This window comes from Sebastes umbrosus, chromosome 12 (assembly GCF_015220745.1).
Source record: "Sebastes umbrosus isolate fSebUmb1 chromosome 12, fSebUmb1.pri, whole genome shotgun sequence".
Taxonomy (NCBI): domain Eukaryota; kingdom Metazoa; phylum Chordata; class Actinopteri; order Perciformes; family Sebastidae; genus Sebastes; species Sebastes umbrosus.
In genome coordinates this window covers 8124171-8149741 of record NC_051280.1, presented here as the reverse complement: position 1 = coordinate 8149741, position 25571 = coordinate 8124171, and the positions used below count along the sequence as shown (strand labels likewise).

The 25571-nt window shown below is 38.0% G+C and overlaps 2 protein-coding genes across 4 annotated transcripts; both read right to left on the bottom strand.

The window, feature by feature from the left end:
• Window positions 1–473: 473 nt before the first annotated feature.
• rabggtb (Rab geranylgeranyltransferase subunit beta) lies at window positions 474–10499 on the bottom strand. The gene is made up of 9 exons (XM_037786789.1): window positions 10351–10499; window positions 9903–10010; window positions 8381–8578; window positions 7730–7835; window positions 6151–6203; window positions 5950–6060; window positions 5431–5556; window positions 4273–4422; window positions 474–2130 (listed from the first exon to the last, which is right to left on the bottom strand). The coding sequence occupies exons 1-9, from the start codon at window positions 10351–10353 to the stop codon at window positions 1990–1992; spliced, it is 996 nt and encodes a 331-aa protein (XP_037642717.1). The 5' UTR covers window positions 10354–10499; the 3' UTR covers window positions 474–1989.
• Window positions 10500–12387: 1888 nt separating this feature from the next.
• Window positions 12388–23621, bottom strand: acadm (acyl-CoA dehydrogenase medium chain). Of its 3 annotated transcripts, XM_037786787.1 has the most exons (12): window positions 23463–23619; window positions 19850–19949; window positions 18650–18747; window positions 17815–17884; window positions 17157–17257; window positions 16363–16443; window positions 16060–16190; window positions 15667–15775; window positions 15068–15208; window positions 14307–14402; window positions 13478–13726; window positions 12388–13381 (listed from the first exon to the last, which is right to left on the bottom strand). In XM_037786787.1, the coding sequence occupies exons 1-12, from the start codon at window positions 23475–23477 to the stop codon at window positions 13310–13312; spliced, it is 1263 nt and encodes a 420-aa protein (XP_037642715.1). In that variant the 5' UTR covers window positions 23478–23619; the 3' UTR covers window positions 12388–13309. The 3 variants fall into 3 exon arrangements, with proteins under 3 accessions (XP_037642715.1, XP_037642714.1, XP_037642716.1); XM_037786786.1 differs by lacking the exon at window positions 23463–23619 and having other exon boundaries at window positions 19850–19991; XM_037786788.1 differs by lacking the exons at window positions 12388–13381; window positions 13478–13726; window positions 14307–14402 and adding an exon at window positions 14792–14961 and having other exon boundaries at window positions 14992–15208; window positions 23463–23621.
• Between the last annotated feature and the right edge of the window lie 1950 nt (window positions 23622–25571).

Here is a 25571-nt window from a genome sequence, read left to right as displayed (position 1 = left end):
TGCATTAAAACAGAACTAACGCTATATTCATTTTCTACATTAATCAGTACAACACATTTTTCTCTGCTGCCAGCAGGTGGCGCTTTGACTCAGTCTCCCTCTCTCTATGCATAAAATATAACTCAGCCTGTTACAACCATACACAGTTACAGCCATAAATAAAATAGGATATATAAATAGATATATTCTATTTCTATGGTTACAACAGAACCCCAGTTCAGTTTTTTTCACATACTAACTGTGACAGACTGATCATCAGCACCATAACGTATACGTTTTATAGGAAATATGTAAAGAATTGCATCGAAGTTAACAAGCCTCAATAACCTGATTGTATTTCTAATTCAGGCAATGTTAACGGTCTACGGTTAGATTTCCTAATTTTTCTTCACTAAATAAGTTCACTAAGTATGAGGTATGGACATCTGCTTCTTAAAAATGATCCTTTAGTGCAAAAACAAACTTCATCACAGTTGAGGGGGGAAATCATACATTTATTTCCAACCAAGATAACAAATAAGTTACATTAATATACACACATCAAGTTGTGCAACAGCAGCTTTTTGAATTAGAGCTGCCCCCACAATACAAAGATGAGACTTAGTAGTTTAACATTTAACAGTCTGAGTTGTTTTTAAGATTTGAATCATCTTTAAGCAGCACAATTTCCATGAGAACTGTGATTTATACCCTAGGCTTTTGTTTGAGTAATGACTGCATTCATTTTGCATAACAATGTCAATTCATATTCAGATAGCAGTCACTTAAATTGGGGACAACCTGAAAACTAACAAATTAAAACATGTGATTTATTTACCTTCTGTAACAATGTCAACACTGAACAGTTATCTAACAACAGATAAAATTTGCATTCAGTAAGACAAGAGTGCAGCAATATAAAGATCAGTTATTCTTGAAAGAAAAAGAAAAAAAGAGTTTTAACCAAATTAGTACATGTAAAAAGACGCTTGAGAATCATCAAAGCGTAAGACTGGAAATATTTAATGATTTTACTCACAGTTAGGGGGATAATCTAATCCCTCTGCCCACAGCTGCATCACAAAGCTGAGTAACACAGATTTTAAATGAATAGCTGAAACTGTGGATAAGACGTTAAATAAACTTGGCAAGAGACAACGACGCTGCCATGTGTTTGACCTCTGGGTGTCACAAACAAAACACTGCCCCTTCCTCAAATTCCTGCCAAACACATGTTCTGCCTGGACTGTAAACTGGAGTTATTTTAATAAAACTATTTTTGTTTGCAACAAGTCATGTGTTGCATCTCCAGTTCTGACCTATTAGCACGTTGGAAGTATGATTGCGCTAGTGTAAACAGGACGAGGATAGTTCGCCCTTCACATGCTCTGACTTTTCAAATACGGAAGTTATTTTATTTGAAAGAGTAGGGTGCGTGAAAAAGGCAGAACCCTCCAACAAAACGAGAAAAACAAAGATGTGGTGTCTTTAAACAAGTCAAGTGTCTTACACATGAAGAAGCAGAGCCAATCAGTGCCTCAGTCTTATGTCTCTGGCCAATAATTAAGTAGAGTAAGAACTTCCTGACACAGTTTGCTATCGGTCACGTTTACCCTCAGACAAAGTGACATGGTGAGTAAGTCAAAAAGCTAAGGAATGTTGTTTAATGATTTCTGGGCTTTAGCAACGACAGTCACACTTCAAAACATTTCTTATCCAAAACGTTCTCTTGCAGTAAAACCAACAACAGTGACTTGATATAATGAGTGGTTGAGGGTGTAAAGACGGACTCAAAGGAATCAAGTCAGAGCTGCGCAACTATTTTTGTCCTTAGTCAGCGGAGACCAAAACCTGCATCTAAAATGTGTCTGTAGACTTCAGCTAACACTAAGATGTGTGGTGGTCCTCCGACATCCAGTCGTGGTAGTTGGGCTGTTCAGCAGGGCAGCTGTGTGTGTGTGAGTGTGTGTGAGTGTGTGTGTGTGTGTGTGTGTGGTGGGATGATGGTGACTAGCTGAGGAGGTCAGGCTGTAGGTGGATCCTCTCCAAGACATCCTCAGGCATGCACAGAACAGGATTCACTGGTTTGATCTGTTCGTCTCCGAGAAGGGAGAGACCTGCAACTCCGAACAGAGTGTGAAAAGGATCCACCTGCAAGAGAAGGAGGGAGCCTTAATGAGAATCAGAGACATACAAAAGACAAAAAGGAGTTGCATGTCCTCCTCCACTATTATCTGGGATGGTTGTAATGACACACTGTAACAGAACATCTTAACACAGCTTTCAGTGATGCAAACATATGAGGATGTGCATCATATAGTACAGTCATTCCCAAAGAGATTTTATTAGGGTCGGTAAATGAATTTGCAGAATTTCTTGCACAGTCTTTTAACATTTATATCTGCAGTACACCTTTGAGCCACATGAGGGAGCCTGAATGTTCATATTGTTCTGATAATTGTAGCCTACTTATAACATTGAATATAATATGAAAAGCTAGCGTACATTCAGTTTGACAGGAAAAAAACAAAAGCCTCCACCTAAATGCATTTATTTGGTCTCATTTATGAAGTATTTAACATGTCTTTATGTTTTCAATAGCACATACATAAAACAAAATTGTGATTTATCAAACGTATATAACTTCCACATGGCTGGTTTATTTATTCAAGACATAATACAGTGATGACAGTAAAAATGGTCAGGGATATTCATTTACGCACAAATTTGCTCTTCTCGCGATTTATAGATAAGGCCTATTGTGAATTGGTTCACGATGGTTTGTCATTTTTTTAAAAAGTGGGTCACCAGAAGAAAAGTTTGGGAAACACTGATACAGTAGATATCAAAGTAATAGCGGTGGGCGATGTGGACTGATAGCAGCAGAGATGAGTGGCCCTTTTTTCTAAATTTAGAAAAAGTGTTCTCTCTCACTCCTTAGTAAACTTAGAAGCCAGCATAGACACCTTGTTCTTCTAAGAGTTTATAAAGTTTACATAACAATTGCCAGTGTTGCCCTTAAATACCCCTTTCACACCGAGGACTCAACCAGGGTTGATTGTGTGTCTGAAAGGGTTAACCCGCGTTGACCGACTCGGCTTCGCGACCCAGCTCGAGAGGTGGGTCAGACAAAGGTCGATTTCAATGTGAACAGCACGCACTAGGGTCGCTAACAACCAGGGCGAGACAAATCTATTCGGTTGCAAATAGGGACACGCTGAGGTGACGCAATCACAAGTCGCCGTAGCTCATAAACAAACGGTGCGACGGCAGCAGGAATGTTTCCAGATATATTGGAGGTGAAAGACAGAAGATTAAAAAAAAAAAAAAGAGTGTTCACTGAACGTGCTCATGTTTTTGGTGAACGGTGAACTGAATGTATCCGTTTGCAACTAATGAAGGTGAGCCTCGTTAGCTCTTGGGACAGTTACTGCTGATGAAGTTTCATTATGAGAACCGAAATAACCCGATCAAATCAATATACAGTAACTGTACAGTATTTTCCAGAAAATTAAAGCGAAAATTAAAACTTCTTCTCTACACATTTCCAGACGTATGGACAGTACTGTATATACTGACCTACAGAGTATTTATGTTTATACCAGTCTATACTGTACATATTGAATGTATAGCGTATACATTGTATTAATTTAATACCTCCAGCTGTTTATTCTGCACATAATAGTCTACTGTTAGCATTACTTATAATTACACTCTGCACTGAATATTATATTTTATACTTATACCTCCACTGACTACTCTGTTCATACTGCTCATACTGTATATTCATACCCCTTATTGTTTATTTTACAAAATGTACTGTATATATTACTCTGTACATTACTCTACTTCTGCACTCTTGGTTATTTCATTTTATTTATTTAACTTTTATTTAACCAGGCTAGTCAAATTAAGAGCCAATTCTTATTTACAGTGGCAGCTCGGCAAAAGGCAATAAAGCCTCTTGATGGAAGGGGGTAGATGCTCGACTGCATTTCGCTGTCTCAGTACCTGTACTCTCTGCAATGAATGACAAAGTTGAATCTCATCTAGTCTAATCTTATCTAAAACCTCACAGTACTTAAGAAGTTTCCTGTGTATCTACTGGAAGATTTCTTTTTTTTACTGGTTGAAAATATATATGAGAGAGAGAGACAAAGGATGGGATCATGGAGGTGCAGACAGGCTTACACAAGATGAAAGTGGAGACGGGATTTTTGGGAGAAGACGGGTCTAATAAGTTTCCCCTTTCCGTTGCAGCATGCAGGAGTTAGTTGTGTGAAGACAGCTCACCATGTCTCCCGGTCTGTCAGCAAAACCTCCGGTCTCCTCGTCTTGACAGGCCAGAATAAACGATCGCAGCTTGGCCTTGTCGATCCAGTGGATCCTACCGATGATTTTCAGCGACGCCAAAACCCACCACGAGTAGCACACATCTGGAAGCTGAACGAGACAAAGAAAACCAGAGTTCGGTCACTACTGTAACTACATCTAATTAAAATATTAGCTTCAATACTTTCTACGGCAGGGGTTCTCAAATATTTTGGGGCCAGGGACCCCTTATAGGGGAGAACATTTTCCAAGGACACCCTCTTATTCGTAACACAGATAAAAGATATGCTTACTGACATTTGTGCTCTTAGATACCATTGGAACTATGTATTCTAACACTTTTCAACTGAAATACTTCAGACCTGCTTCATAATGATAAACCGAAACACATTTAAATTTGAATCATATTAATATAAGATAAGATGAGATAATCCTTTATTAGTCCCACAATAGGGACATTTGCAATGTTATTGAATATTAATACCACTTATATACCTTTAAACAGAGGGTGATTTTATTCAAATTGTATTTGGACTCAACTTGACAGCATTTATATCCTACATGTCAAGTAATTGATCTTAAAAGCGTTCAGAAAATGAACAGAAGCAAGACTGGCATAGTCCTAATGAATCCAGACATTTAAAGTTACCAGTCTAAAGCTGACTTTCAGTAAGTGCTTCAACTTCAAAATAATGAATTTATTGCTGTGTGTCACAATCATGTCAGAGTTTCTATTGGCCCAAAGCTAACTTGGGTGGGAGTAATGGACACAATATGCTTTGTTTTATTGGTGCAAATGGTCCCCATCTATAGATATGCACATTTTAATGAGAATCACTGTTTTACAGTATGTAGAGATGTAGATATACTATTTTATTTTACAACTGACTGAACTACTTTTGCTAGTTTAGAAATCTAAAATACTTTAGAGTAGATTTGTTGCAGTTGTGAAGAAACATTACGGAAGTCACAACTTTTCAAAATGAATTCCCAGCAGTGAAGAAATAAGACTTAGCCGAGCAGAAGAACTACTTCAGGAATCACTCTGTTCTGATCTGTTAAAGGTTTACTAATGACAATGAGGCATTTGTTTTTATACATCATCTGGAAAGCACAAACCTTCTCCGGTCGTCCGTTGAGGCCTCCGGACGGCAGCTGCCTCTCGCAGAGCCACCAGCCCAGCAGGTCAGCGTTCACCTGGTGCAGCTGACCGGTGAGCGACAGGAAGCCAGAGCAGCAGTAGATCTGACAGACAGAAGGGAAAAGACCAGAGATTATATTTGAGAAGGATTTGAACACACGTCACTGCTCAAGAGGGGTGTGAATGTAATACCAGCCACCTTCTACAGTGAGAACATTTCATCCGTGTAGCGTCGGGGATTGACAATCTCTCAGTTATGAGTCAGACTTCCTCCCACAAGACCAGCCTACAGCCTCACATTTGTGATGTGTGAATAATAATAATTCATCTGCCTGATAACTTTTATGTGGGAACCAGCAACTTAACACCCGACTTCTTCTTCTTCTTTAAACTTATGATGTTGCTGTTTTTGTTTAAAAAGAAAAGAGATGAAAGAAAGTGAAACTCCCACAGCGACTGCCTTGCACTATAATTTATGAGAACATCGGTGGACTCACCTGACCAGCATGAGACTCTGAACCAGGTCTGCAGCCAAAACCTCCGTCAAAGTTCATACAGGACAAGACGAACTCTACAGCTTTGTCAACATTTATCGAGTCCATCTTGCCCTAGGAAGGAGGAGAGGACCGAGAGTCATCTTCAGATTATGAAGTGTGACAGTGTTGAGTAAAGACAAAAACTGTACATGATATACATACCAGTAATGCAAGTGTGGCGACAGCACAGAAGGAAAATCTTGTGTCTATTTCCCCTGTAAAGTAACATATTATATTATTTTAATATTATATTTAAAGCAAAGTATGATTATAATAAATGAGAACTACAAACTCGTTTTACTGGGATTTCAGCTGCAAGCTCAATGTGATTTGTCTGAATTATTTAAAGGGCAACTTCAGTATTTTTCATTCTGAACTAATGGGGACAACAATTTTTTTTAATTGATCCAGTATTGAGGGATAACGCTGTAACCTGCAGCCTCAAAACGAGCTACGTGTAGCGAGCAGTGTAGTGAGCAGCGTCAATGTAACATTACGTCCACTAAAAGCTGTTTCTTTTTGCGACTGGCAGGTGTACCAGGGTCATTATGTACCTCTGTATCTTGCTCTCTGGTTGTTATAATTACACAAAATCGATCATGTTACAGTTTATTTTGACTGGGAGAACCTCCAAACTCCAGAATATGTGAAGAAGTTCAGAGCCCCTCCTCCTTCATTTCTTCTTCTGTGGTTCCAGCCCATTCCCCTCTACCCTTTTGTACAGTTATCCTATGGGAGACGTGAGTGTCATTTCACGGCGTCTTTACTATCTGACAAACACAACGCAGAAGTCCACTGGTTACACAGGCTCAGATTATTATAAGTGTCTGACAACATTGTGGAAAGGACCCTACAGAGAAATGGAACCTTTTTCTTACCTTTCACTTGATCCGGTCTGTTTGTTATTGTGTCAAAATTCCGCTCAAGGAGAAGTCTCGTTGTGAAATCTGAATATCGGGCAGCAACAGGTCCCACTCTTTACAGAGTGGCATACAGAGACATACTTCACAGCCTTGCAGCTGCTGGTTCACCCTCCTCTGCCTGTTGCCTCTGTCTCTCTCTGCTTGTCCGCTCTTCCATTTGTTTCTTCATCCGTATACTCTGGCTCAAATAAATACGGGCGGCCATCGAATTCAAAGACCTCATCCACATTGTGGAAATCATCTAAATATTCAGCCATGACATTTAAAATCTTTTAGATAACACTAAGATGCGCTTTCTGTAGTCCAACGCAACAACCTCTGCCCGGCTGACACTCGCATTTCCTCCATGGATGTATTCCACTATTGCACCGCTTTCTTCAGGCAACACGTCAACTCGCCAGATTTCAGAACGAGACTTCTACTTGAGCGAGACTCTTTCCATAATGTCAGACACTTATAATAACAATCAGAGCCTGTCATGGCAAAAACAAGCACTTTTAGTGGAGGTAAATGAAGGTGCCAGCTTGCCCCAATAGCACCAAATTGCAGGCTGTGAGCAGCTGCCGTCTACAGCGTTCTCCCTCAACCATCACTTTCAGAGATTGTTGTCGCTATTAGTCAGTTAGACACAAAAACATGGGAAGATAGGGTTCAGGTTGAAAAATACCGAAGTAACCCTTTAAGTTCTATATTTGTACAAATATTGTGGGCTGTGCCTGTGGTAAAATTCTTGTGTGCTTTTCATTCACACTACTTTTTATTCATTTGAGGAGCAAATGTTTCTTGTGAAAACAGAAATCCGAGTGAATCTTGCTCACCCCATTTGTCCCCTGCAAATGAGCCGTCTTCCTGCTGCAGCCCTTTGATGTATTCCACTACTTTGTCCACATCAAGCGCATCCACATTGTCATACAAGCAGAGGATCTGAGGAAGAAATAATACAGCAATTAAACTAAAAATAATAATTAAAAAAACAGAAAAGACATGGGTTGTAGAGCAATCAAGGTGATTTACGAACCTGAATTTAACAGACAAATAAGAAGTTTTGCTGGGAGTTAAATAAAAATGTCACTTTAATCATAAGGTTCCTTCAGGAGAAACAATCTTAAAGTTCCAGATAATGATGCTGTCTGAGTATACAGTATTATTTATCCACTGAAAAATTGAAAATTAGAGTAAAAAGGACTCCAATGAAATGAATAAATACAAATCAATGAGCGTAACATTTACTTTATAGTTCTGTATGTGATCCAGGATTAAAGTCAATTAAAACATATTTCTGCTTTCTACATTCTCTGCCTATTTGACTTATTGTATAGAGGACGACATCTCATCAACCTCAAATCACAGCACGGTATTCTTCCTAGTTCACAACAATTCCAACCTCTCTTAGCATAAAAGTTGATGAGAAAACAAGAATAAATCAGTCAATCTGTCTGTCAGATTTCATGTTGAGTGTCTGGAGTCACCTGGACGGCGCTGAGGGTGTAGAGCAGGTGGGGGTCGTGTCCGATGCTGGCGCTGAGGCCTCCACACTCGTGCTGACAGGCTTTGATGAAGTCTATGATCTCCTGCCGGTTCATCCGAGGCAGCTCCGCCATCAGGTCCATCACCGTCAGCCCCCAGTAGATGCCGCTCATCCTCAGGTACTCCGACAGCGTGTACTCCTGGACAAACACAAACAGGACACGAATGAACAGCGGAGCTGGACCTGTTTACTCTAGAGCCCATTGAAAAGGTTTTTTCATAAGCTTTGCATAAAATGGCAAATTCCTGAATTTTGTATGATGATCATAGTAAAAGCCTAAGTGTACAACACAGGGTTTATATGCAGAAACAGAATGAATTCCAAAGCCAGAAAATAATACGCAGGAGCTTTAATACCATATGTCCCACAGATATTTAAAATTTAAACCATGTTTCTGTTCACACAGATAGCAATAAAGAAATTGTACTTTTAAAGTTTGCTGACCAGAGAAAACGGCCTATTACATGAATATTTACTATATTGATTATTTGGACAACGATATAATATTTTCTGATATCACAAAGTCTGCCACGATACCATTTTGATTCACTTCAATTCAGGGTCCTATGATCAATATGAGACAATACCATATTTCATATATATTTAACACAATCAGTGACATTTATATCAACTCACAAAAGGAACTCAATTATGATTTGACAATTTTATTACTGAGCTCTTCCAGACATTTAAATTAAAAAATATATATTTTTAATAAAAATAATAAAAATAGACCTCGTGTTGTTCACTTTAAAGGGCCACAATTCATGTTTAAGTGCAAATGTTTTTCTATCAGTTATCAGTATCTTAAAGATGATGATATGTATCAATGTTTTCACTTTGCATCGACGATATTGGATCGTTGATCATTGAATCGATATATCGATCCAGATCGATGTATCATTACACCACTAATATTTACATCAGTAAAACTGAAATTACACCACTAATAACATCTGTCATCTTACTGCTTTCTGCTCCCAAAATCAGATTTAGTCATTAGAAATTGTAATTATTTTAAAAGGCTTACAGGCATTTTCAAAATGGAAGAACCCACTGGAATCTCTTGGTGTTCAATATAATCTGGACTTAAATGGATAATAACTGTGGACAAATGTTTGAATCGGGGACAGTGGGCGTGAATCAGATCCACATACACAATTATTGATTTCATTCATCATTTAATTTCATCATACTTTCTTCTGTATAAGTGCAGTGCCTCCAATTTATTTATGCTTTAACTTTTTTAGAAATGTATTTATTATTATTCTTTCCTTTTTATGGACCAGTCTTGTAACGTTATTGTATCTTTGTATTGTGGTTTGCATGTTTGTTGTTTGTTTGTGTTTAAAATAAAAAGTAAAAAAAAAAAAGCAGAGCAAAGGTACACAAAGGTAAGTGGACAGAGGTGTCCAGGGTAGAAAAACACATCTAGAAAGCCCATCAAATGTCCTTTTACTCACATAGTCATCCTTCTTGGAGCCGTAGGCAGCGATGTAGTCTGCATGTTTGTCCAGCAGCAGTGAGCTGGGAGCCTCAGGCTTGATGAGGACATCTTTCACTTGAGTACCCTGACATTAATAAACACATACACATACTTAAAACATGACACACATCTTAACATTCATTCATTCAATGTGATAACATTGTAACCCCCATCCTGTCACGGTCAGACCTGATCCTGAGTGAGCTCATGTGATGTGACTACATGACCAGTTGTTGACAGGTCGTGCTAGCAGCGAGCTAACATGCTAGCACTGATGCTAGCTACAGTTTTACTATAGTTAGCTGCTTTAAACTGACTGGCGGTGAATGTGACGCTACAGTTGGACAGAATAGAGACACTTCGGCTATAATGTTATCTTAAACTACGCTGACTAACTCTAACATTTACAACAGGACGCCGGTTACCATTCTGAAGATGTTAGCATGATCAGGCTCTTCTTCTTCTTCTGCTTCTTTTTCTGCTTCTTCTTCTTGAGATTTAATGGCGGTTGGTTTTAGGTGCTATATCGCCACCTTCAGGACTGGAGTGTACCACAGACTCACATCTTCTTCTTCTTCTTTGGTGTTTAAAAATATATAAATAAATAAATAAATAAATAAATAAATAAATAAATAATAATGAGGAAAACTCTAGATTCGTTTAACTAAATCAATTTCTCTTAAAAACTGAATAATTTCACAGTATATGTTATCTGCTGTATTTCCCCAATAGACCTGATGTTTTGCCTTCATTAGTGACTGTAAAAGGTGATTCCTCTGGATAAGATAAGATAAGATAAGATAAGATGAACCTTTATTAATCCCCGGAGGGTAATTCAGGTGTCAGAGCAGCAACATCACCAAACAGAGTGAAACATAGGAGAGGTAAAGGTATACAAAAATTATAAAAACAATAATAGAGATATAAAAGATACAGAGTGAATGGATGAACATATAGTGTGTGCAGTCCGTCATAAATACATGTAGTATGTACAATAAATAAATGTAATATGTACATATGTGCAGTCTATAAAGTGGTATATAGGATGTATAGTGTAAAGTAAGTGTAAAGTGCGCCAGTGGTTAGAGTCCAAGATGGTTGTAGATAGTGCATGTTAAAAGGTAGATAGTGCATGTTTAAAGTTCTTGAAGTCCTCATAGTTCTCATATGGGGGTCAGCCTTGGTTGTGGAGCCTGATGGCTACCAGCATGAAGGACTGACCCAATCGCTTTGTGTTGTGCCGATACTGTAATTCCTGCAGTGTATCAGTACATGTTCGACAGTTTCTTGTTGATTACAATAATGTGCATTTCCCAGTTGGGTGCTTGCCTATTCTATATAATGTATGGTTAAGACCGACTGGTATGTCCGATTCTCAGACGAGTGACGCACATACTTAATTACTTAATACTTAATAAATACTTAATACTAATACTTAATTACAATTCTGAGGTATTTTTCTTACCACTTTATTTTTGTCTACCCATGCTTACTCTAATAAAGATGACTTCATCAATGTCTTCTTCCTCTATTGAGACTGCTGTATGTCTGTGCAGACTGTATAGAGAGCAAGGCATAATGCTGACCTCCACAGCAAATGACACTTATTGCAACTCTACTTATGATCTTCAGGTAAAGCGCCTGTGGAGCACAAATCAAGAAAACCTGCTTTTCCTGCAGCAGTTAAATCAGAACAAAAGCCATTCTTGGCAATAGTGCATCATTGGACAACCCTATGTTAGTAAAACATGATGAAGGAGCTTCAGTGCGATGAAGTGTGTTCTAAGTTGTCCCTCCAGTGGAGAAAATGTGAGAAATGTGTTTATTTTATTTTTTTTTTCCATATACAGTAACATTACTGTTATACTGGGAACTGGCGGATCCCAAGAGCCCCATATTTATTGTGTTAAAGTTGGTAATTTGATTAAATATGCACCACTCTTTCTTCTTTAGAAACTATTGACTGGCTGGTTCGAAAGAAATAAAAAGAAATAAAAAGAAATAAAAACTATCATGATGTACTATTAGTCACAATAGAAAGAATAGAGATATATGTCTGTGCCCCAGGATGAATGTTTAAAATAAATAATTATTATATGTTCAATCAACATCAAATTAATTGTATTAATCCCACGCAGGAGTGGTAAACACAAATCACTATCTAGTTCTAACTGGTGACACCTTGCATCACACTGAAGCTCCTTAGTTATGTTTTCTACATGGAAAATATAATATTGAAAATGGAGTGATCTTTGGTGTATGGTATGATTTTGCCTCCCAGAGGGGAACAGATTTTTCCCCATTATTGGACACTTCTCTGAGGTCATTAAACCAATTATACACATAACTGTTTAGAGGGTTTTGGTCTTCTTGGTTCATCCAACGTCAAGGTGAAATCAAAAAACATCTTTTTATTTCTATTATCGATGTCCACACAAAAAACAACATAAAACCATGATCAGTTCTAGATTGAATGGAATAATTTAATAAATTGATGATATACAGATTTAAAAACTTTAGATTTATTAACCAATAAGTCATGAGTGTTGTCAAAAAGTGGTATGTGTTACAGTGACAACTTAACCGCAGCCTACTGAACATATTACATCCATACTTTCTGCGGAGGTCTCCGAGATCAAGCGTGAAGCTGATGTCTCTCTATATTTGAGGTAATTTCTAAATCAGACGGAAAAACATTTTCAGAGAGCATGCATTTTTACAGTTGTTAAATCATTAGACATAAATACCTCTGTTTCTAACACATTCAGGTGATTTGTACAGATCAAGATTAAATTGGTTCTGCTGTATGACATATCTGAGCTGCAACACACACACAGTGTAAGGCTGAAGGTCAGGCTGAACATGCTCCTCCTTCCCAAAATGAACCGATCTAGTCTCACAAAAAAAAGCTTAACTAACGGTGCATGTTTGGGCTGCCCATGACAACTTATAAAGTCAAATATGTCCACATTTTTTATTTCTTTTTAATTTGAAATTATTTTTTTTTACAATCTACAGAGGCTGGAACCTGACAGGACAACGTCATGCGATCTTTTGCCTGAATATGGTGACCCTCAACTCATCAAGTCACAGATTAAGGCCACATTTCTGAACTGCATTTGGAAAACCCTTTTAAAAATGGGACAGGTATTGTGGACGGGTTTTGATGCTCTCTGATTAGAAAGGTGGACTGCTGACTACCAATTTAGGGTCTGGATCAGTCTGAAAAAAACAAGGCCGGATGAAGTGTTGTTAAGGCAAACAACAATTTTCAACTCTATCCTGAGTATAAGTAAGCAAATCTATTTCCAGGAACACATGTAATACGTGGAGAAATGTTACAACAAAGTACATTTGAATGAGGACGAGTCAGATGTGCAGAGTTCATTTCTTGTATCTTCCCAGGTGTTCTCGGGCAATAATGAGTCTTTGGATTTGAGCTGTGCCCTCATAGATCTATAAAAGGAAATAAAAAAGAAGAATAATCAAGAAAATGAAGTTTCGCCAAATACTTCTATTAGCAGCATTTAGGTGCACAACATCATCACCCACCTGGTAGATCTTGGCGTCTCTCATCAGCTTCTCCACCGGGTATTCACTGTTGAAGCCGTTGCCTCCAAATACCTGAACAGCATCAGATGCCACCTGATTGGCGATGTCCCCAGCAAAGGCCTTAGCGATGGAGGCGTAGTAGGTGTTTCTGCGGCCCTGGTCCACTTCCCAGGCGGACCGCTGGTACGCCATCCTGGCCAGCTCGACTTTCATCGCCATCTCAGCCAGGAGGAAGGACACGGCCTGGTGCTGTGAGACAGGAGGAGACAGAGGAGCCTGTTGATCCTGTACTCATCTTTGTACTAATAACACTGTTCAGCTGTGTTGTCACCTGACAGTCAGTTATCATGATAGCTACACTAATGACAGTAATGCTATTATTATTTACATTTTTTTTTATAACAGCATTCTACAGTAAATTCTGTAATTCAGTGAACTCAAAATGTGTATATCATATAAAGAAGGGCTTGGCGATATGGAGAAAATCAAATATCAAGATATTTTGGACGAAATACCTCGATATCTATATTGCGACGATATTGAAGGGTGGACCATTCGTGCTTTCAAAAAATATTTACCCCATGAGTTTTTTGATAAATAATCATCAGTAATGTGGCTATAACGACTAAGTGGGTAAAGGGAAATAATAGAACAGCTAGCATTACTTTACTGTAATGCAGCCTTTAAAAGCAGGAAAAGACCAAATCTAGAAGATATCTAGACTCATATCATAATATCGGTATAATATCAATATATTGCCTAGCCCTAATAAAAAGCCTGTGACGGAAAATGTGGTTTTCTGATGATAAAAAAAAAAAAGCAAACTAACCTCAGCAATAAGTTTGCCAAAGGTCTTCCTCTCCAGTGCATAATTGGTAGCTTCTTCAAGGGCCCTCTGTGCCAGGCCTGTAGCTCCTGCTGCCACCTGCATTGCATTAATTACATTAGTTAACATCACAGACACAAATCTTCAGTGACAAATACATTTAAACATCGGTATTTCATTTGCAATGTTTAACAGCGTGAAATTGTTTGGTGGTAGCAATGGAATATCAGATACTGGGAGATGTCTTTGATTCTGTCGGCAGTGTAAAAACCAATGAGCAAGGTAAAGGTGCAATTGTTATTATTCTGTGGATAAGGAACATAGATTTTTTTAAATATATATACTTTTATAAGATTTTACTGAAAAATATCTGGAGCAGTTTAAACTCATTTTCACATGTCCATACAAATCCAAACCAATGTCCTGCTGTGACAAGGCCAGCTCATAAAATGTGGTTTATAATAGAAATGTTAGTAAAATAGGAGGGAGAAAAGAGCTGCTGGTTATTCTGACTCCCTAAAAGTCATGTATATGAAGCCAAACTGCAGAGTTTTGCTCCTCAAATGTTTTGTTCTGATATGCCCCAGGTTTTGTTTACTACTGATCCATTCAAAAATGGAAATAAACTCTTTTAAACACAAATTAATTCCTGTTTTTTTAAATAGCAAAAACTAAATAAGTGAGCCATCTTTGGGGTAACACAAGAGACATTTATACCTGGTGTTACCGATGATTTCCAATTCAGTAATAGTTAGAAGACTTACTGGTGGCCTTGTGTTGTCAAAGGCACCCATGGCAATCTTGAATCCAGATCCCTCTGCGATCAGGACGTTCTCCTTCGGTATCCTCACATCCTCAAAGGTGATGCCTCTGGTATCAGAGCACCTCTGGCCCATGTTCATCTCCTACGGGCACAAAACAAGCACAAGCACAGGTTATCTTGTGGTTTAATACTCTTATCAATATGGGAGTGGGCAAATATTGCTTTATGCAAATGTAGGTATATATCTATTACTGAAAAACAATTAACAACACAAAACAATGACAAATATTGACAGGTACTGCATTTAGCATAAAAATATGCATGTGATTCTAAATCAAGTTTCCTGTTACTATACGGAGCTCTAAGAGATTGTAATGGACGCTTGGTCAGACTTAAAAATATCCTGAATATTTAAGAACAATACAAAGGAGTACTTTTTTCTTCAAACTGACATGGGTAAAATAATCTTCAAGACATGTATCACTTACAAATTACATTTCCACCTGTGATACAAGGGTTCTAACCTCTAAGAAATATACTGATGTTAATACAAAACCAGTTCATGTGTTAGAGAAAAAAAACAATTCAGCCTCATCTTACCTTCCTTCCTATTTGAATTCCTGGAGTGTCAGCATCCACAATGAAGCCAGTAAAAGCCTTGCCTGTTGGACATTTGGGATCTAGGTTAGTGCGGGCCAGGAGGAAGTACCTAGGAATATGAAAGATGTATAAAAGTTTAGATAACCTTCAGAGCAACGGTCATGTTTTTATTCATTACCATTGAAGGATATGTACACACATACAGTTGCCAGATTATTAGGAACACCTAGCTAAAACTAATGCAGTCTAATACAAAAGTCCTGCAATAACTCCTCCCTTCATGAAGGCTATAATGTTCAGTTTTTGTTGGAAAAAAAAACAGCAATGCAAACATAAACTTAAAGTGGCAACTGAGTATATATTCTTGTGTACAATAACAGCAATGGTACCCACCAGTTAGCTTTCCCACCATTGGTGATCCACATCTTCTGCCCATTAACAACATACTCATCGCCCATTTTCACAGCTTTGGTCTTGAGGCCGGCCACATCAGAGCCCGCCCCGGGCTCTGTCACACAGTACGCCTGCGGAAAACACACCACACAGTAAGTTAACACCGTCAGATTCATTGTTGTATTCAATTGTATTAAGTAGCATTCGTTGGATATACTCAACTAAAGTACCTCCTGGAGTGAATGTACTTATTATTTTCCACCGCTGTACAAAAAAAGTCCTTTTACTAAATGAAATACTTACACACATAAGAGGCTCCTCCGCCATCCTTCCCAGGTATTTACTCTTCTGTGCTTCACTGCCAGCTAAAATAACAGGCATTTGCTGTGTGGGAGAAACAGATATAACTTAATTCTCACGGAGCTACAACCACTGTTATTAATCATTGTTATGACTGATGCACATCCTGGATACTGGAAATATTGATTGTAGAAAATGATATCCATAATCCACAGTAGCAACAGTGCTCTTTACCCCCAATGCATGACGCCGTCTCTAATGAACGAACATTGTAGAATTTGAACACAACTGCCATATCAGCAGCAGCTGCATGCACCACACAGGTTTGATGGAAAACTTGATGCTTATGGTTGATCCCAACAATTCAGTTACATTTTTCCATACATTAAAACATTCATGGATTTAAAAAAAAAAAAAGTCACATTATGAAGGAAGAGATTGGACCTAGATTGAATGTGTGTTTGCTTTTATGTGTGCTTCCTTTGGTTAAGAGTCAGCAGGGGGGAAATCATTTTGCCCACCTAACTCAGGAAATATCAAACAATGCAGATAGGTTTGAGATATTCACCGCCAACACCTATGAAGTGGTGGCAGGGGACTAAGTGGTGGATAGTGTAGAAGAAGATTTTATTTTTAGCACCAAAACCCCAGGTTCTTAAAATTTGGAACTGGTTCCAATTAAGAACCGGGTTTCTTGGGGCATCCCTCATGGTGGACACCTTAAAAGACTACCCGACTCTTAAAAAACTGGTGAGGAGGTAATGAAACATTAGCAAACTTGATAAATGGCAACTTACTCCCAGAGAGTTTGCTTCGATAGCAGTCTGTACTCCTGTGCAGCCATAAGCCAACTCTTCTGTGATAAGACAGTTGTCAAAGATTGATAAGCCCATTCCACCTGAATACAAAGAGACAAACATGACGGACGTCAGCCAACTTGCCTGTAAGAAATGTCCACTGATATATAAAAAATATATATACTAACACTTAGGGTGAGATGCTATTTCATACAGCAAATTCAATATACATGTATTAAGTAAGGGATAATGTACAGCGAGCCGGTCATTGTTGTGAAATAAACCCCAACAGCTGAATCACCCGTATTATACGGCTTCTTAAGAAATCAATAATTTGACACAAAAGCGGTCCGCCAGAGTCCGACATCAGAACTGCGCCCATAGCAACAGTCTGTTATACATAGCAACGGTCTGCTATAAAGAAATAACAGCACGTAGAACGCTGTGATTGACCAATCAGAATCGAGTATTCAACAGCATTCAATAATTGTATATGATTATTTATATGTTTAGGCCATCACCTACAAACTTAATTTTTACAAGACAAGATGTATCTGGGTCATAAGTGGCCCTCCACAAACGGGGCAATATTATGCAATAGTTTAATATTAGTTGGCAGCTAATATATAAATAATCAATGAGCAAGAAAATAACATACCATATTCCTGTGGGATGTGACCGTTCATCAGACCGAGCTCCCATGCTTTCTTGATGATGGGAATAGGATACTGCAAAATGACAGGACATTTAAGAGTTATTCAAACTTGAGTCTGAAATCCTATCTTATCTCAGTTTAGGATGACATTTAGGATTTCTGGTATTATAGAAACATGTTTCCTAACAGCATTTTGGAAAAAATCCTATCTTAGGGTAGAAATTTAGCTTTTACAGAACCGTCCTAACTTAGGGATTTCCCAAGTTAGGAATCCTAAATTACGATGACATGGACCCTGTCCTAAATTCAACATAGCTGCCAAAATGGCAGCAGCATTGTTGTTGGTCTGTATGGCAATGACAATGAAGATGGGGAATAACATGAACACCAAAATACAATGATTGAAAGGCTACTCAAACCGTATGATGATGCTTAAAAGTTCCTAGGCCATGCACTAATGGGTATATACTGTATGCATATAAATCAACTGCCAAAACAATTAATTAATTTGTTACAAAAGGTGGGGTTTCCTCTCCTCCACCGTCACGAGTAGTGCCTCCGACTCCTCGTTGCTAAAATTGAGCATCAGTCTTTTTTTGTCCATGACAGCAAGCCAGTGACAAGTGAGAGCTGTGAACTATGTACTGTATATTGTATAAGTGTATAGGTATCTTAGGTGGAATTAGTCTTAAAACTATTATCAGCCAAATCGCTCCTCAGAGTAGTGTGTTTTTAAAGCTGCCAATCTATTAAGATGGGGAGAATCATTAAGTGGAGCTAACAAGTCAAGCTTTATGTAATCATGCATTATACACTCTAATCTTTGGGCTACACTCACTTCACCACTCCTGTCATAAGCAGGTGCAGCAGGGACGATCTCTTCACGTGCAAACCTCCTCGCCAGCTGTTGGAACTCCTTTTGCTGGTCTGTCAGCTCTGTGGGCCAAAGCAACAACAAGACCAATGATAAACAACTTCAACACACACACACACACACACACTTTAAAGAAAAGGCACACATTGTTTCTGAATCTGTTCAAAATAGAGATGGGCAGAGGATATCAAAGCAGTTTCAATACATTGCGTTGGAGCTTGTCTCAAATGAGGAATACCACATGATGGCGTCCGAAGCTTCATTCATTCAGTTTGACAGTTTTTAAAGTTTAGCAGTTAAACTATGTTACTACACTAAGAAGAGAAAATTACTGAGAACTACGGTGATGCACACTAGAAAGACATAATGATAAGAACGGAAACATTTCCACCTGATACCAAGTAATAATGGAATAATACTAATATGCTAATTGAATGAATATCATTCAAGGTTTTTGGACGGTGATCCCCGAGGACCTCCGCGCCACCAGCACCACTGCATTTGACAGGCAACAGCAGAGTACAGAGCTTCAGAGAGTGGGGAGGAGAGAGCGGGGAGGCGGTTGAGCAAGTGTCAGCTCTGTTCATCTGAGGAGCGCAGTGATCCCGCGGATCCCAGCGGGAAATCAGATGAGTAAGCGGTCTTTGATGTGGCCCAGGACACATTCGCGTACACACTGCTAAAAGAATGTGGTCATGAGTGTCCCAGACCACCTCTGAATGTGGTCTGAAAGATCCGATCTCAAGGTGTCCTCAATGCGTCTTGAGTGAGTTTACACCTGTACTTAAAGCTGTCCACTTGTGATCCGATCACTGAGGACGCACGTTAATACCAGGTCTGGACAGGGCCGTACAAAATTCCCTCAAGGTAAAGAAAGAGCATTAAATAAATATAAATAGGGAATTTTACCCAACAAAGACTGTAACTTTGGAAGATAATAATATCCCCTTGATTTGTCTGACTGACTGCTGAAGCATCACATCCATTTTGGAATATATTCTGCACAGAATGAAGACAGTGCATACAATGGAGTTGCTTGAGGAAGGGATCTATTCACAGCCAGTTCATTGTACATATAGGCATGTGAGTACTGTTTTAAAGCAGATATGACAAAATGTGAACTTGTACTTTAAAATGATGTAAAGGTTTCTACATCCTACTCACCAAATGAGAAGCCGAGGGATGCTGATTGGCTGCTGTGAGATGCTGCGGCAGCACTGGAGCTCTGCAGCCGGATTCCAGACCGTACGCTGGCTTTGAGAACCTGTGCATGGAGGGAAATCAGCAACATACAACAAAGTTAAAGTTAACTTTAAACAGGACACCTCCTCCACACATTTTACTGTTATAAGTAATAAGTTAGTAAAACATTAGCTAGCCCCAGTCTGTGCTTTTCATGTATCACCATTGCATTCTAGTCACGGAGCTAAGCATCCATTTCCCTGAAAAATAAAAACCCAACAATGTATGAAAAACACAGAGATCACTTCAATAAATGGTTTAATTCTCTAGTGAAGGCATTTCCAGAATCACTAAAGACTCTTTTTGTCACGACCCCTCCTCTGTGACTCCTGCCAGTAACTCCAGCCGGTGTGCGAGTGTGTTTTTTTTGTTATTTTCAGCCTTTTATTTGAGTGAGATGTGCTTGGTGTTTTTTGGTTTTGTCTGTCTGTTTCATCAATAAATCAGCACACCTGTCTCACATCAAGTGATCTCCGCTTCACTACAAGAATTCTCCATCGACAGCTATTTTCCACCGGATCGTTGTGCCATTCACGATTTGTCTATCTGCCATCCTTCCAGCTCTACTACTGGTTTAGCTTGCCTGCTAGTCTTACCTGTTTGTCAGTTTGTTTTCCTGGCTTTTTAGACGTAAGATTTACACCTGTTCTCCTTGTTACCGGGAATACCTGTCTGCCTACTCTCGCCTTATCAGTTTACAAAGCCCACCAGCCAGCTCTCATTCCTCTGGATACCTTTCCCGACTCCTCAACCAAAACTCCTGTCAGCCTCCATCTCACCTTACCTGTTATTCCTCTTAAATAAAAGACATGTTTTGCACCTACCTGCCTGTCAAGCTTATGCATTTGGATTCTGCCCCAGATTTGTGACACTTCTAATCATCTGGGTTAAAAAAAAAATGAATGTCTGCTGCACAATAAATAAGATTAACCCATTTCTCAAGCTGCAACTCTATTTTCTATCCAGCCATCAAGAAATGACAAACAAATGCCCTTTCTCTTTTTGTAAATCAAAGTAGAAAACAGCAGCGAGCATGTCTCCAAATCTTGAACAGTATCGGGTGTCAGGTAGTAGTAAGAACCGAGGAAACAAATAACCAACACACACAGATAAAGTGTCTTTTTTGGTTTGTTCTGGGCAAACAAGCTGATGATGGCTTAAGGCTGAAATGCGTTTGTTTGCCCAGAATAAACTAAAAAAGACACTTTATCTGTAAGTTCCGGTAATTTGCTTCTTCTTTCTGTAAAACACACACAAGAAGAAAAAGCATGCAATATTTTGCATGAAAATATAAAATAAATTTTTTACAGACAAATGATAATAAACATTTGTAACTTGATTCAAGTTGTGTAAATAAAGCAAAAACATACGCTCAGAAGCAACTTCATTATTAGGTACACCTGCACATTATAATGCAGTCCAATACAACAGCATGTGTTTTTATGAGGTGACATTGACAAAAATGTGTAATCTAAAATTGTAAGTTCAATTACTGAAGTCACAATTGAAGGTGGTGTTGTACTGGACTACATTATATTGAGCTGAATGTATAATGTTTTGTCCCTCTGTCCTAGTGCTGAACTCTTGAGCTCATCATTATGACACTTTACCCACACCGCACTGGTACAATTAACCTTTACTGTACTTCTACTACCTGTTTATACCTGCAAACACCGCAGATTACTTATATATTTATTTTATCCGGTCGATATTACAGTTTATTAATTGTATCACTATTATACACCAGTCTACCACAGTATTATATTTCATTTTATTATAATTATTTTAGTATATATTATATTTGATTCCTATATTTTGACTTCTGGGCCATTTTGTGTTTTCTGTCTTTGATTCTCATTTTTACTTGCATGTTTTTCTTCTGTACATTTTGTAGTAGCATCATTGGAAGGAACCCAAGAACAAGAAATTGAATTGCCACTGACTGCTCCATTGTAATTGGAAATAAATAAAGACTTGAAACATGACTTTCCATAATATACATGAGGGAGGCAATTCGTGCTCACGTTTAATGCATTTTTTCTTTACCTTTATTCATTTAAAAACAGATATATTGTACACACTACATATTTGTATTATTATTATTTTCATATTTTATTGTAACTTTTTTCTATTTTATGTTTATGTTTCTGGACTTTTGCAGTGCTTGCCTTTTTTTGCTCTTACTATGTTTTTTGTTAAGAACCAAAACATTAAGGCAAAAACCTTGTATGTGACTTGGCAATAACCCTGATTCTGATTCTTTTGCACATGAATAATATTTAGCACATTTCTGCACATAACTACTAAGTTATACAACTATTCAGCTCTTTAATTGTATAGCTGATATATTGTAAGTATTTGCTATAGTACTTTTTTCATATTTTATTGTATATTTTATTTATAGGTATTGTTTCCTGACTTTTGTAGTACTTGCTTTTTATTTTCTATTAGTATGTTTACTGTTATGCACCAAAACACCAAAGCAAATTCCTTGTATGTGAAAGAAACAGCCCCTGTTAAGTTAATTATTATTACATATTGTATTACTAAATTATTATTACTGAAATTTAAATGACTATAAACTAAACTATACTAGGCTACTGTACAATAATGATAGTTAGATAGATAGATAGATAGATAGATAGATAGATAGATAGATAGATAGATAGATAGGTAGGTAGGTAGATAGGTAGATAGACAGATAGGTAGATAGACAGATAGATAGATAGATAGATAAACTGGGGAAAAAAAGTTCAGTAACTTGTGTTTGGTGGATTATTTCTCTGTTGTTACAATGCTAATGGTCATTGTATTTTACATCGTTGGAAAGCCTGCTTATTTACCTTCACAATGCTGTCCAACTTGTAAGGATCATGCATTTTGTGGGATGAGCAGCACAGCTGATTATGGGGGTGGCGCCCAAGAAAAATGTGCCAAAATGCTCTGCCAATGGTAAACAGTGAATTGTCCTGTTGGTATTGACTCTTGTTTTGAGTTGTTTGATGGATTGGATGATTGAACTCTCTATCAGTATGTTCATAGTAGTGTGCTCATTGTGTGTTCATGTAGTTTCATAATGCAAGTTTTAGCACAAAGCTAATTTTCAAAGTAACATTAATGATCCTGCAATAGTAAATCAATAAACAGATACCCTGGTTTATGGGGTGTTCTTCAGCAAGTTTTGTTACACGACCTTCAGGTTTTACAATATATAACTATAAGAGAGCTCATCATTTTTACAGAGATGCATATGCTTAGCTCTATGACTAATGTATGCTAATACATGAGGCACAGACGTTACATACTGTGTAATATGATAGATTAGAGTGAACACAGTGAGAAAGCGACAGTGTTATAACCATAACAGTTAGCCGTTGGCGCTGTTAGTTAGCTAACGTTAGCAGTGACGTAGCTAGCAAAGCGTTCACTTGATAGACTAAAAATGAGGACAACAACAAGCTACGGCGAACAGTCTTTCATTAATTCATACTATGAGAATGTGCTGGTGAATTATCGCTAGTTTAAAGACACGTACCTTGTTGAGCAGCATGTTTATGTGTCGTAACTGTCTCAGACCCGCAGAAGAATTGGATCGAACCTTTGTCCTACTTAAACATATGGACCCTCTCGGCCAATCACAGCAGCGGGATTCATCACGTGGGGTGGACTGGTACCCGGAAATGACTTTTCCCCCAGTTTGTTACCCAACATAACCTCCAGACTAGTCTAGAGGGAGGGCACCACTAATCTACAGATCTGAATGTTTTTCATATAACTCAAATTCACAGTCTTCAAAATACAGGAATGAATCACACCATATAGTCACAATATTCTCCCATATTAAACTGAAATATATATTTGTAACACCCACCACAAATGCTGGCTAAGGAATGACAATCAAGGAGCATCTTAAAAGAGTAGAAGTTTTAATTACAGAAATTTAACTTTGCAATTCATATCCCCCACTGTAAACTACTCACTGTTTAACCCCAGCTACACTAACAGGGCAGGGCTGAATTACACACTGGTATACACTGCAATCTATAAGTATAAGTCTATAATCTATAAGTCACACGTGATTGATTTCACTGCAAACAATTTGAAAACCACACCACACCTTAAGCCTGCCTGGCTGTCTGACTGAGATTCAACCTGAGTAAGGTTATACATTGTGGGGAAGCAGGCAGATTGACAAACAAAACAAACAAAACAAACAACAAAAATAAAGAAAGAAAATTAGTCAGTCAGCAAATAAACCCTAAAGCAAAACAAACGCAAACAAAAACAGTCCCACGGTAAGAGCAGCTAATGGCCGACTGATGCTCTGCAGAGAAACAAATATTAACAATCTTAAAACACTTTATTATCAAACATTAAAATACATGCCAACTTAATATTAAAACACTACATAACTAAACTTTAAAATACCTGGTACGTCGATCTACTTTCCTACCGACTACCAGCCGCCTTCAACGCAGCAGGGAAACAGGTCTGAAATACATGAACACAAGACATGTCACACACATTCAAAACTGACAGCATAAAACAATACACAAAGACAACCGTCTTAGGCCTACCCGTTGTTCATGCTCTCTCATACCCTGCCTGCCACACGGAATGAGGTGCGCACCTGCCTCACTCCACCGGCCTGAATCAATGCCACAATCACCTGCCACATATTCCTCACTGAACTCCAGCAAATAATATCATCCAAACAATAAACGTAAACTTGGCACTAGTAAATGTTGCTTACACCGGTCTTTAATCATTTAACACTGATGCCCGTTTAATACGGGGTTTCTGTACCTAACCCTAGTCACAGTGTTATAAAAGAAAGAACTTGTCGAAAAAAAGACGAGGGTGTTTTGATGCTGTGTAATACTTGATGTTCAAACAAATGACTGACTGCGCAAAAAAGTAGTCCTTAACTACGACAGAGTATTAAGGCCACATTGAGGGGAAAAAAAATAAATCTGAGATTTCGAGAATAAAGTCATATTATCATAATAAAGTCATAATATTACAAGAATAAAGTCATAGGTTTAGGAGAGAAAAGTCGTAATATTATGAGCTTAAAGTCATAAGTTTAAGAGAAAAAAAGTAATATAATGAGAATAAAATCATAATTTTAAGAGAAAAAAGTTGTAGCATTACGAGAATAAAGTCATAATATTACGAGAATAAAATCATAGGTTTGCGAGAAAAAAGTTGTAATATTATGAGAGTAAAGTTAGAAGTCTAGGAGAAAAGTAATATTATGAGAATAAAGTCAGAAGTCTAGGAGAAAAAAAGTAATATGAGATTAAAGTCAGAAGTCCACAAGAAAAAAAGTAATATTATGAGATTAAAGTCAGAAGACTACGAGGAAAAAAAGTAAATCTTGAGATTCTAATTTTTTTCATATTCCCTTAGGTCTCCCACATATGAAATGGATTCTAGTATAAACATATTCATATTTATAACCTGTCTTATAAATAAAATAAGTGCAATATAAAGCCATGGCCGAATATGAGATCATACACCTGAACTCATGTACTTTCATAATGCAATGCTCTGATGGATCCCAAATTTGGTGTAACAGTGGGCAGAAGCAGTTCCTCTACATGTATGTGTGGAAAAAACAGAATGTGAATATCATGATACA